General features: G+C 41.1%; 2 protein-coding genes across 8 annotated transcripts in view; both read left to right on the top strand.

Annotated features, from left to right (window-relative positions):
- LOC147172056 (protein MTSS 1-like) overlaps positions 1-10,719 on the top strand; it is a 36,626-nt gene extending 25,907 nt beyond the window's left edge. For 2 of the 7 annotated variants that reach the window (XM_086078689.1, XM_086078690.1), the window contains 10 exons: positions 1,676-1,833; positions 1,974-2,081; positions 2,179-2,276; positions 3,451-3,706; positions 4,293-4,421; positions 5,932-6,159; positions 6,298-6,513; positions 6,600-6,759; positions 7,133-7,402; positions 8,418-10,719. In XM_086078689.1, the coding sequence (XP_085934815.1) occupies positions 1,676-1,833; positions 1,974-2,081; positions 2,179-2,276; positions 3,451-3,706; positions 4,293-4,421; positions 5,932-6,159; positions 6,298-6,513; positions 6,600-6,759; positions 7,133-7,402; positions 8,418-8,935 (2,141 nt within the window). In that variant the 3' untranslated portion in view covers positions 8,936-10,719. Of the gene's footprint in view, positions 1-1,675; positions 1,834-1,973; positions 2,082-2,178; positions 2,277-3,450; positions 3,707-4,292; positions 4,422-5,928; positions 6,160-6,297; positions 6,514-6,599; positions 6,760-7,132; positions 7,403-8,417 lie in introns of all 7 variants that reach the window. The other 5 variants (XM_086078693.1, XM_086078694.1, XM_086078695.1 and 2 more) reach the window with 5 other exon arrangements.
- A 939-nt stretch (positions 10,720-11,658) lies between these two features.
- LOC147172055 (transmembrane protein 65-like) overlaps positions 11,659-13,545 on the top strand; it is a 27,932-nt gene continuing 26,045 nt past the window's right edge. Inside the window, exons 1-2 of the mRNA XM_086079372.1 lie at positions 11,659-11,921; positions 12,121-12,474. Coding sequence (XP_085935498.1) covers positions 12,165-12,474 — 310 coding nt within the window. The 5' untranslated portion in view covers positions 11,659-11,921; positions 12,121-12,164. The remainder of the gene's footprint in view (positions 11,922-12,120; positions 12,475-13,545) is intronic.

Raw genomic sequence — 13,545 nt, 5'->3', positions numbered from 1 at the left:
TGGCTGTGACTGAGGTATTGCACATGACCGTGTGCATTCATCTGTGTGTGCATACAATCCTTTGCATCCCTTCACTGATTTCTCTATGAACAATGTCTCAATGTCAGTTGAAATATATTAAAAAGGTAAATATAGGTCTACTAGAGAAATGAAAGCTTGTTTCTGTGCATGTGGTCTCTTCAAAGAACTGCATTGTATTAATCATGTATGGCTAATGTTGACTACATAGCTGCAGGGGGAAAACAAGGTTAAACTTTCCCCGGCCTGAATGTTTAATTTCTTGATGCAAAATAAGTCAAATTATATACGCACGAACACACCTTACCAAATACTACTCAACACCTTTAGCTAACAGACATAAAGTAGATTGAAGCATGTTAATATCTATTTAAAGGTAAAGTCAAGTCAAAAAATGATCTTTCCAATATTCTATGCACCTACACTAGTCAAAAAAATCATGCAATCGTTAACATGATCAACATAGCCCATGCGCGCGCGCGCACACACACACATGTACACACACAAAGCCCACCTACAGTATGTGCAATATTCACGACAGTAAAAACATAAGCACATCTTACACCAAGTTGTTTTTTTGTTAACTTGATGCTCCTTGTTAACAGCATTTTTTTCCCCCGTCACCCGTTTTGTTTTTTTAAATACCATATTTTTTTTAACTATAAGTCACACTTCTTTTTCATAGTTTGGCTGGTCATGTGACTTATACTCAGGTGCGACTTATATTTTAAAACAATATATACAGTATTTTAAAAAACAAACTTGGTGACAGAGGGAAAAAAATGCTGTTTACAAGAAGCATCAAATTAACAAAAAACAACTTTGTGTTTTTACCGTAGTGAATATTGCACATACTGTAGGCTCGGACTGGCACCAAAAAATCACCGTTCCCTAATCCTGTTGACAGCAGCAAACATGTTACAATTGGATTTGAAACTTCTGCTTCTAACCACAAATGTTTTTTCTTTTTACTTTAAAATGGCTTACCTAAATGTGAAGGTGGCAGTAAAGCACCAAAGTATTTGCCAACCACCAAAAGCAAGTAGAGCAAGGGATGGAAGAAGACGAAAAAGAAGTAGTTGTGGCAACTAATGTGTGATGTATAAAGCTAGCTCGCTAAATTAGCAATTCGGTATCCGTCACCACGAGGATTTATTATTATAAAGGCGCAATAACCACAAAGGATTACACCTTTGGCCACAATGCGACACATTCTAGTTAAGGTAAGCCATTTTAAGCTAAAAAGAAAAACCTTTCCGTAGTTGTAAGTGGAAAAGTTTCGAATCCAACAGCAGGGACTCTTTTGCTGCTGTCAAAACGATTGGTGAACAGGAATTTTGTGTCCGAGTCCGAGCTCTACTGTTCTTGGTCTCCTGTATTTGTAAAATACATTTGCCGTAAAAACACGACTTACAGTACAGTTCAACTTTTATATTTATATATTTTTTTCTTCTTCTTCATGATGCATTTTTTGTCTGGTATGATTTATACTCCCGAGCAACTTATAGTCCAAAAAATATGGCAATGGGTACTTGTTATTTATTTTGTCCTCATAATATTGTATATTCTTACTCGCTGCTGTAACACTCTAAAGTCTTCATCGTCTTCTTTTTCTTCTGTCCATCTGCATTTTTTATTTCTGTGTTTTATGTGGCAGGTCGTGGTGATATCCTTCCCCAGTTGGACTGTGCGATGCAGGATGTCAATGACAAATACATTCTTTTGGAAGAAATTGAGAAAGAGGCCCTGAGGAAAGCACTGATAGAGGAGAGACAAAGATTCTGCTCTTTTGTAGCAATGCTGCGGCCTGTTGTGGTATGTAGTAAGTTGTAGTATTAACATCTACTATAGGTTTTCGTACACACATTTGCATAACATGGACAACTCTTGCTTGTGTCATTACTTATTATGATGGCTGACTGCTGACTCTGCTCTGCTTCGAATGATTCTTACAGGATGAGGAGATTTCAATTTTGGGGGAGGTAACCCATCTCCAGGCCATCTCTGACGACCTCAAATCACTGACCTCTGATCCCCACAAGCTACCCCCTGCCAGTGAACAAGTAATGCACCAGTATTTCATTGAGTTTTTTTTTTAAATATAATCTCTTTCAAATGGAACACCACATGTACAATTTTAATCCTGATTGTTCCTCTCAGGTGATCTTGGATCTGAAAGGTTCCGACTATAGTTGGTCATACCAAACTCCACCCTCTTCCCCTAGCACCAATACGTCCAGGAAGTCCAGCGTGTGCAGGTAAAAACACAATGTAAACACAACAACAAAAATAGGACATCAAATTAGGTATAGTACATTTATCTGCTAATGATCTGAATGACAATATAAATCGTTTGTAGTCTTCTTGTCTAAAGCATCTTTGTTGTGCCCTCTAGTGGTGGATATTTGCTGCAACTTATGTTAGTAATGGTTCACTGTGTACATTGGTGACAGAAGGAGAAAACATGTCACATGTGAAATTTTTTTCTTTTTTTTCTTTTCTTTTTTTCCCTTTTTTTTCTTCTTTTTTTCTCTTTTTTTTTCTTAAAGAGCTCAGTATTGTTCATTCGGAAATGTCATCATCATTGCTCTTTTTTTTTTTATTCTTTTTTTTTGTGTGTGTGTATGTGCGTGCGTGCGTGTGTGCGTGCGTGCGTGCGTGTATTTGTTAGCTCACCAAAAAAACCTATTAGAAAAAATCTCATACCGTTCACCTAAACCGAACACCGCCATCACATGTGAAATTAACATCGGGAGTGACTGCTGTGTGGCTCATCTAGCAAGCTACTTTGAAGCAGCATGTAGTTTTGCATTCTGTATTTAATTAATTTCTTCAACAATACTGTGCTCATGACTGAACCCATGTTTGAAGCTGGTGCAGAGTGAGTGAGTGTTGATCAGGTTTACCAATGCTATGCCACATGTGATCTAATACACACAATCAAATTATAACAAATTATTTGTGATCTATGCTTCCAAACTCCAAGCCACTATCAGCATGCAGAAATGCTCATCACGGGTGGGGGGGAAAAAAGTCCACTAGTGCTAATTCTTTTTCACCAATGAATATGATATGATAATGTCAACATTAGGCAATTGGCGCAGTGTAGTACGGACACACAACAAACACCCTTTGGGCAGTTTAAGAGCGTATAGGCCAAGTGAGTTGAACAGTGAATGATTTTAGACGAGCCAAAAGTTGTTAAAGGAAAGGAATTGACCTCACTGATCCAATACCTTTTGGTACATCATGATGGTCTGTGTTAACGATTTTCTACTCTGTTTCCTCCACACACTCCAATTCCCTGCCTTCCTCATTTCCTCTTTTTCTCGACTCCTTATGCAAATTCCATTTTTTTTATTCGCCTCTTTGGCTGCCCTTGGTTCTTCGCTCCTCCTGTCAACGTCCCTTCCTTCCTCTTTCCCGTCACAGTAGTCTGAACAGTGTTAACAGTAGTGACTCCAGGGGCTCAAGCGGCTCTCACTCTCATTCTCCTTCCTCCTCTTCTTCCTCCTCTTCCTCACACCACCTCTTCCACCACCATCAACCTCGCCAACGGTACCGCAGCTCCACGCTGTCCCAGCAGGCCCCGGCTCGACTCTCCAGCATCTCCTCGCACGACTCTGGCTTCGCCTCCTCATCGCATGACCAGTGCAAGTCGTCGTCGCCAATGCCGGCGAAAAGCAAGGTGAGGAGATCTCATATGTACAGTATGTGAGATGTTGTCTGATTAACAATCTAAGTGGGGGGTCTAGACGTTAATTCTCCACCTAATGAGCAATAACTAACGTGACTGTGGCGAGGTTATTATAGCTCGACTGCACAGGAAATGTGTGCTTCCATTGTAGCCCAGGGCAAAGCAGGTCATTCCTGTAATACTATAAAGCAGTCCACCGCTGTGAGAAAATGTGGTTTGGAAAGGCTCAAGCATCCTGAGTTAATATCTTTACCAAATGTGCATCTTACACACAGTAGGCTGGGTGCACTTTTATTGCAGATCTCATTCTTGAGATACAGTAAAAAAAGAAAAGAAAAAAAGAACATCCCAACATAACTGCCTTTAATTTGAATGCACTTCCTGCTGCACCTTCTCCACCGCCTGTATGGTCACATGACTGCACATCCGACTAACTGCTGAGATCTATGGAAAAGTTGCCTGTGCTATCTAACATACTGCTTGTCTGGCTGTCTTTGCCGTTCTGTCCCGTCTGTTTGTGTTTGTTGTCTTGTGCCACCTTTTGCCCCGCTTGCTGCTGCTTTGCTTGCTGTCCCAGCCGTGTGCCAGTTCCAGTTCCTCTGATGTGTCAGAGTATGAGCAACTTCACAGTGACCTGAGCAGGGACCCCCCTTCTCTAGCAGCAGCTGCTGCTGCTGCTGCAGCATCTCTGCATACTATTGACAAGGTGAAACACTCATCCACTGTTACATAGAGAGTCAGTTACCTGCATCCTTGCCTGCAACCTGCATCGTACTAAAACCTCATACTTGGCTACACATGACGTCAACATAGCTGTTTTCCCTCACATGACAATACAATTCTGACGAGATAAAGGAAAGGCTGGTATGTCATAAATAAGGACTCCAACTCCAATGTCATTTCCATTATTTGTCTTTTCAGTTAAACCATTTATTTTCTTTTAGCTGTTCTTCATTATGTTGTGCCATTTTACAGAGCCCAAGGTGATATGGAAGAAGAAAAACTACCGTATGTGCTCCCTAGCAAAAAAAAAAAAAACACTTTTTTTTTTCGTTTTTCAAAGTATTTGCGAGGGAATGCAAAAAATACTTTGGAAAACACTTTGTTTTTCCCTTCTTCCATGTCACCTTGAGGGGCTCTGTGCCATTTTGATATACAGAGTGGGTGAAAGGTAACTTGGCATAATTTTTTTTTAATAACATTCCTTCGTTTCATGTATTGAAAGAAATGATATATGTTCTTTATTACATAGGGAAATGAAAGTAAAGCTAATAAAAGAAGACAAAGATAATAAAGTATGCTGCTATCTTAGCTTGCTCCTGAACATGAGTGTCTGTAAAAAAAAAAAGTGTACCGGTAATGACTTCAGTGATACTAAGTGATGTCAATTATATGTGTGCGTGGGTGGGTGTTTTTTCTGGAGAAAAAAAAACATGATTAACCTCTAAAAATATATATAGATGTGGACAGTGGGTTTTCGCTATTCTTGGGCTGGGCCAGTCCCTATCCCCTGTGAAGGGTGGCGGTCGACTGAAGAGTAAATATAAAAGTTATTTAAATAGATATATTGATTGCTTCATCTTCTGATCAAATTGGTGGTTAGTTATCGTTCTTTCTTTTTTTCATACTCGTTGATCGCTTAACTGTGATAGGCTGAAAAATCCTGATTATATAAAGCCTACTAAAAATGCAAGTTGAAAATTCTAATTGCTAGTTACATTTCATCCACAATGTAGTTCTCCCATCTAAAGGGGTACTTTACTCATTAAGCCATTTTCAAATATTTTATTTATTTAATATTTTGTCCAGAATGAATTTGTTAACTTCATTATTTTTCATGTACAATTAATACCATTAAATACTATTTTTTCCACTTGCTGTCGACTGAAGATGACATCACCTGTGCTGAGGAAGCAGGTAACGACCTCAGTTACCTACTTCCACAGCACAGGTGATGTCATCTTCAGTCGACAGCAAGTGGAAAAATGTGTTTTTAGTTATTAATTGTACAAGAAATATAACAAAGTTATCAAATTCATTCTCTGGACAAAATATCAACTTTTTCCTGCTGAAAATGGCTCAACGAGTCAAGTAACCCTTTAATGTGCTGTTTGGTCTTTTGCTTTTATTTTATACCATTTCTCATTTCAGTAAATCATCCCATTGTTTGTTTCTGTTGTCTCATTTTGTTCTAATCCACCAACATACACAAGCAGCTGTCCAACGGCTTTGACCACTACAGCCCAGCCAACTCCCCTACCAATGGTGGGAGTTTGAGCTCTGGCTCCAGCACAGCCTTCCCCTTCTTCCCTCCATCCTCCTCTTCCTCCTCCTGCCCGACACGATCATGGTCACGTCCCGCATCAGCACTCCTGCCAGACTTCCCTCACAACTGCCCGATGGGCTCTCCCATGATGCCTTCCTCTCGTGTTCCCACCTGGAAGGTTTGTCTTGAAGATTTTGGGGTCTGATCAACATGCCATGCAAAAAAAAACAAGAAAAACAAGAAAAAAGAACTGCTGTCCAGTGTTTATAATGAATGTTTTAGCTTGGCCGAAATTAAAATATGTGTTTCTTTTCAGGACTGGGCAAAGCCAGGGCCATACGACCAGCCCATGGTTAATACATTGCGAAAGAAAAAGGACAAGGGGCCTCCAGTTGTAATGGACAGTAATGGAGTCACAAGCAGGGAAAGCAGCGCAGCGCAAAGCCTTTCGACCGCTACTCCGGTTCGAGCTGAGATGCAAACACCTCAAAAGGTGTTAGTGGAGGAAAGGAACAGGACTGCATCAGTCAAGGTTACTTTTCCATATCTCTTTGCCTTCTCATGTCACCATACCGCACCTTGAGTGAATTGTACTGAGTCTCCTCCTCATGGCTTTAGCCTAGCGAGCTTGAGGCCCATGATGAGCTGGCTCTGGCCTTATCGAGAGACCTGGAACTGGACACCCAGAGGTCCAACCGGGACTCGATCCAGTGCTCCAGTGGATACAACACTCAGACCAATACACCCTGCTGCTCTGAGGACACGATACCCTCACAAGGTAACACAAAGAAATCACCACCATTTTTACAGGGGAAGTAAACCCAAACATTTTCTAATAATATGTTCGATGCAGCCACACTAATCTAAACGCGGCATTCTGATTAATGTTGCGTTTGCAAGCTGAGCCGTGATTGGTTGTTACCGGAGCCCTGACCAACCGTGATGTCATTTTCAGTCGAGAGCAAGTGGCAAAAGGGATAAAAATTGGTGGATTTTTTATCTGCTTCATTCATATTTCACAAACGTAATAGTAATCAGAGGACCTTGTTTCATAGACCAGTTGGGCTGTGTAAAGAAAATGTGGGGGTTGACTTCCCCTATAAAGATGAGATTTGTCAGTGCACTAACTTCTTGGTTTTTTTCCTCTCCAGTGTCCGATTTTGACTATTTTTCAATGACCGAGGAACAGGACCTTGAGCAACAGCAGCCCGGATTTGACAAGTCCTCCACCATCCCCAGAAACAGTGACATCGGCCAGTCGTACCGACGCATGTTTCAGACCAAGCGGCCCGCCTCCACTGCTGGTCTGCCCAGCACACATGCTCCTCACCCTGTGCAGGGGGGCTACCCCAATGGAACCTGTCCCTCAACTCCCACTCACTCTTATACATCTTCTGGGCCTTATCCAACTACTCCGCCAGGTAGGTACACATCGCACGTATACACTCAAACATTTGGGTCAAAAAAAGACAGACCCAAGTTTTTGGGTTATTCATTTAACCCAAAAGGTTGGGTCAAAATGTGTAACCTACATAACAGAAAAATGGGGTGGGGGGGGGATCGGCTATTTGTTGCAGGTTTTTTTTTTGTTGTTGTTGTTTTTTGGGGGGGGGTGATTTATTTCATTTTTCCATGTACCTTCACTTTAATAACATGTCACTCTAATAACACTGGATCAAAAATAGTCCAAGTTGGGTCAAAAGGAGGCAGACAACTTTTTGGGCTGTTCATTTTGGCCCAAATTTTTGGGTTTAATGATCATTTGGGGGGAGTTATTTCATTTACATGTGTACCTACTCTCTAAAAACAGTTGGGTCAAAATAAAAACGTATTTTGTCAAAAATGGACCAAAACTACTTTTTTTTTTGTTTACCCAAAAAGTTAGGTCAAAATGAAAACCCCTCAAAAAATTTTGTTTTTTACAAAACAAACCCAAAACATGGTTGTCACATGTTCTTTTAAGTGTAGTGGTATCTTGATTTATGGTTTCATAAAGTTCCGTGACCAATCTTGAAACTCAGTTTACTTGTAAATCAAATAAATTTTTTGCATTGAAATGAATTTCAAGCGCGAGTGTTCCCATTTTGTGTGTGTTTGACTCATTGTGTAATTGAATAAACAACTGATAGTTAAAGGGCAACCGTGGCTCTCCTTGCCTACATGTGAGAGCATCACAGTATCTTAATTGCTCCATTTGTTTTTCCACTTAACTCGAGCAGCTTATCTGAAGTTTGCTTGTAATTAAATTGTTGGCTTAGAACACATAAAAAAAAATGAAGAGCTGGCTCATAACTGTAACAATTTTTTATTTATTTTTTTACCTTTTGTAGGCATGTGTCTTGTATATCTTGTGTATACTTTCTGTTCTTATATCTGGAGCTGTCTTAAGACATTTCTTATTGTGATATCCTATCTTTTGTGATTCTGTCCCTATAGGTTGTTCAAATCAGGGCTTTTATTCTGGATACCATAATGTCTCTGGCACCTATTCTACAGGCCATGGTCCAGTTATTGTCACACCAGGTGTTGCCACAATCCGCCGCACCCCTTCCTCCAAACCTTCCACCCGCCGCTCAGGCTCAGTTGTAGGCACAGGTCCCATTCCTATCCGTACACCAGTAGTCCCAGTCAAAATTCCAACAGTTCCCAACATGCCAGGAGTGGTAAACGGGGGCCGGGGCGCAGAGGAGATCGAAGGCAGTCCAGATTGTCCCACATTTCCACGAGGCGACAATGTTGGAACGTCGTCTGTGGTGTCTTGGAGCGGTCGGGCTTCGAGCAATCCACCCACCGTCCCGCTGGCCAACCAACTGGCCCAGCAGCACCCTCACAGTGAGCGAGGAGAAACCGAGACAGGGGAGGAGGCAGATGGCAACATGTTGGTGGCCATCCGCAACGGAGTCAAGCTCAAGAGGACCCTCACGAATGACCGCTCAGCACCTCGGATCGCGTGATCATGACCACACGCAGTGACATCACGATTTTATTCAATAAAGTTATTTTTAGACTGGATGTACTAGACATAAGGAAATAAGGCAAGTGATGGAGTGCAATATCCAGTGGAAGGGAGGAATTGGTTGTGGTGATCACCATTCAGTTGTGTTCAGACCATTGTGAACTTCAAGGACATTCAAGCAGCTGCACACAAGCTGTGCTCCATCCTCTGTGCTTTTACTCATTCACAGCACCACTGTGGACACGTCTGAGGTGGAGTGCAGCATGAAGTGGTTGCTGCTTTTTTGTTTGGATTCACGTGTATTTGTATTTCTTGATATATGTCCATGTTGCCAAAAAAGTGTATTGCTGCTTTTCACAATCTTCTGCTCCTGCACAGTGCCTGACGCTTACGGCATCTTCTCTTTCAACAAGAATGCGTACTCGGAGCACAGTGTTGTCCTTAACATTATACAGTAAGTTGTGTAGATGCATATTGACTTTAGGGGTGTGCATCTCTCCACAAAAGATGATTCGATACGTTTCTCGTTACATGGGGTATGATAGGATTCAAAGATGCAACGATTTTAAAATGTAATGATTAGATTCAGTTCAATAAATCAAAACCGATCTTCTGTTTCAAATTGTAGGGTTTTTTTTACACCCCTAATAGACCTTTTTTTTCCTTCTTTTTTTTATAGCATTTATTAGAAGTCATTAGCACTGCCTCACATTGCGGAGTTATTCACAAATAAATATTACTAATGTTATGTAAAAAAATATATATGTATAATGTTTAACACTTTAATATTTCTATGGAAGTCTTTAAGTTTAGCTGAGAACATTATAAGAAAGTGTTTCTTTCGCAACAATGCGGATCTTTTATTCTGTTATCTGTGGGCAAGCTCAGCCTTTGGTGTTGGAAATGTCATATCGGTGGCGACATGGAAATGCATCTACTACAAAAAAAAATTATTTAAGAAATACTGTCGTTTTCTTTTTACAAGACATTAAGACGTCGCAGCAACATGATGCTTGATGTCAAACTTTGTGTGTGTTTGCATTTCAGTTAAAGCACTGTGCGATCATGGTGACTGCATTTGAGGCTTGTAAATATTATTTGGCTGTACAAGCATTTTAATTTATTTTTTCTTCATTTTGCAACGTGTCCTCAGTTTATATCATCATAACAGGGGTATTCACAGCCATGCTATCTGGTTTTTATGGCTTTTTTGTTTGTTTGTCTGACTGTAATGCCACTGCCACAAACCTTGGGTCTATTATTTCACACCTACATTTACAGTATAACCTACATTTTGTCAGAGCTGGCTGGTTAGAAAGGAAAAAAATGTAAATTTCACTGGCCTTGTAATGAAGACACTTCATCAGTATAATTATTGATGATATGGAGATACACTTAGTGCAATTTTCCTAAATGTGTAGCCCACAATGTTTCATTTAAACCTGCCATAGCCAAAAATACTCTCATTTTAGCCGTCCACTTGTATATAATGTGTATCATCCTAGGTCATATTTCCTTGACTATCCTACAGCAGAAGTTATTATATATTATATAAATCACTTATTTTCTGTATCCTGTGATTTAAGAAGTTTATACTGTATGTTCTGAGGAGTGAAAAGTCAAGTTGTTTTAGTTGTTCAGGTTTAGAATTTCACACAGTGTTTGATATATCTATCCGGCTACACAGTTCAGCCGGCAATTTTTTCCCAAAAGTACAGCGTTAGTTATTCTTTTGTGCAATGACAATGTCAGCAATATAATAAAAAAAAAAAGATAAATGTGCTTTGACTCCTTGTACTTTGAGTTACCTCAGAAGTATTTCAATATTCTTTCTCTCAAATTAGGTAAACATTTGATTACTGTGGTTTCCTGTCACATTACAAAGACATGCATCTTAGGACTACATTATTCATGGGTGTGAATCAGAGTATGAATTGTTCTTTGTTGTAAGTAGGCTCGCCCTACTTTGGGATGGGAACAGTCACGCATATTATACAAGATTTTGTCCACCAGGGGTCAGTGTTGCCTGTGCTTTTTACGACTACTTGGAAGATTTATGCCCTTTCACATTAGTCGGCTAAAACCCCTCATCTAATCAATAATTGTGTATTAAAACAATCAATCAAGTCTTATAAACAAATCGACTTACAAACGACGCTTTGGCTTCATGTTAACTCATATAGACAGAATGCTTCATGCCTGTGGTGGAAAGAAGTACTAATGCTGCTGCATAGCTTTCCACTCAGTCATTTTTTTTTTCTTTTCTTAGTGTGGAATTCTGCCTTGTTGTGTGACTGTGTGAGCACATCACGTGTGTATTGGAGGCAGGAGTGTGTTCACGCCTAACCATGCTTATACTGTATTTAAATTAATTCACTATGTTGGAATATTTTACTTTTAATTATCGACGTGGTCCCTGACTGTTTATAAAAATAATCCCTCTTATATTTTAGATCATTGAACATAAAAATAACAAAATATCTTGTTTTTCAGTCTGATTCTTTCTATGAACAGTTACACAGTGCAGATGGTGTTCAATGTCGATTTCCTCTAGTACTTAACAAGACTGAAGCCCTCCTTATTAATAATAATAGTTTTTGTTTCATTAATAATAACAAATAAATAAAAACATAAAATAAGCCTTCATGGACGCGTCACGCATGACGTCACACGTACGCGCCGAAGAATGCTGATCTCCCATTGGTCACTTGCGTGGATGCTTCCAGCCGCTCCAGTACTCTCCCATCCGCCTCACAGCGTCCTGTCAACCGAAGGTTACAACAACCGGCTTTACGCCTGCTAAGACAGTCATTGACGCCCATATTGTGATTTAAAATGTTATGTTGTGAAAGTCTTTCTCGCTCCCATCTCCATTTACCGTGCGGTAAGTGAAACGAAGAGACTTATGCGTCGAGCCAGTCGCTGTTGTTATTTTCCGTTTTATTCCGGAGCTCGTTGGACGGGACAGCCGAGCATCGACTGAGGTGAGACAAGTTGCACTTCGATTTGGATCATTATCGCCTCATTTTCCAGCCATGTCAGTCGCAGTGGGCGCGTGTGTTTTACGAATGCTTTATTGTTATCGCCACGCCTGCTTTTCAACCCTCGAATGACCCGACTTGTGTTTTCACGTGACTGGAGTTGCAGTAGCTGACTAACGGGGCTTGTTCCATGACCCTCCAGCTTCCGGAGCCATTACCCACTGCCACGGTCGTCCTTCCCCTGAGATGTTGCCCCGCCTGCGGGGAGTCCTGCGGCCCGTCCTTTACCTGAGAGCTGGTAGGGGGCCGCTCCAAGCCGGACTCTTGAGCCACCAAGTCGAACCCTCGCTATCTATCCCGGGTGTGTTGGCCGCAGAGCTTCCGGTCTCAGCGCTGGTTCAACGGCGTCACCTCGGCACACACCCGCTGAAAGAGCCCGTGGAGCCCCTCAACTCGCCCCGCGGAGCCAAGGAGTTTATTTATAGCCTCCATCCGACTGAGCGCACCTGCCTGCTGCGGGAACTGCACAAGTTCGAGTCCATTGCCATAGCTCAAGGTGAGTGATTGTGAACGCTAGTTTGTCTTTGGGAGTGTGAATCACCATTTATCTGGTAAATACAGCTGTGAATACAACAAGGCAACACTGGGAAAGGCTAGTGCATGTAACCTTTAGGCCCATGTAGTAGGACACTCTTTGTTGGACAACTATATGTTACTGTGAGGCAAAACTGCTTGAGTTGACAATTCCGTGGCACGATAGTCACTGGTCGTACTAGTAGTGTGCAGATGACTACCTCACAAGTAATATATTGGAAGGAAAAGGCTACTAGTGTGTGACACATGCCTACCAATATTGTTACTAGTGCAGCATGGTATTTTACTAAAAAGGTTGAATTGTATAACTGTAGGCCAAAAGTGGAACTGGTAGTGGAACAAAGGTTACTAGTAAAACATGGTCAATTTACTAGTGTGCACAAGTCGTTTTTCTAGTGCGCTGAATTACCTTATTTGTGAGGAGAGAGACGAGATCAGCATTTCAATTTAGAAGTTATTTTTTAACACACCCATTTTTCTCAAGTTTGTTACATTACCTTGATTACTACTCAATGATCCACAACCACCAAAATTACAAATGTATCCAAGTTTTATTATGCATTTGCTACATGCTACATTTGCTGCGGATTCACATAGCAGTGAGCAAGAGCCAGGAGGAAAGAGACAAAGAACGTCCAAAGTTTTGGATCATTTTTCACTTAATAAAATAAGCTAAAATGTAATGTAGCTATTGCAAAGTACATCTGTCTTAAGTTACTGAAATGCACTTCTATAGTAAGGGCCCGGGGGTTGTCCCTTGGCGCTGCCGTGGCCTGGGGGGGCCCTGAGGTGTTGTGCTTGCTCTGTCCTGGCCGGGGTCGACGGCTCCCCTCTTTGGTGGAGGTTTTCATGCATGCCAGATCCACCACACCACCAGCATCTATCGAAATTCATACACAATCTGCTTCCTCCCCTGGTCGTTGAATCGGTGGAGGCTGATGTCTGTGGATCTTACTCTGCTTCGTCTGTCCTTCCTTCCTTTGCTCAGTCTCTCCTTTAGTCTCTTGAGGTCTCCCTAATTTGTTGGAATTTA

This window comes from Leptonotus elevatus, chromosome 6 (genome assembly GCF_054856555.1).
Source record: "Leptonotus elevatus isolate MCC_2025b chromosome 6, RoL_Lele_1.0, whole genome shotgun sequence".
In the NCBI taxonomy this organism is placed as follows: Eukaryota; Metazoa; Chordata; class Actinopteri; order Syngnathiformes; family Syngnathidae; genus Leptonotus; species Leptonotus elevatus.
The sequence above is the reverse complement of the archived record's forward strand: the minus strand, read 5'-3'. Positions and strand labels throughout refer to the sequence as shown.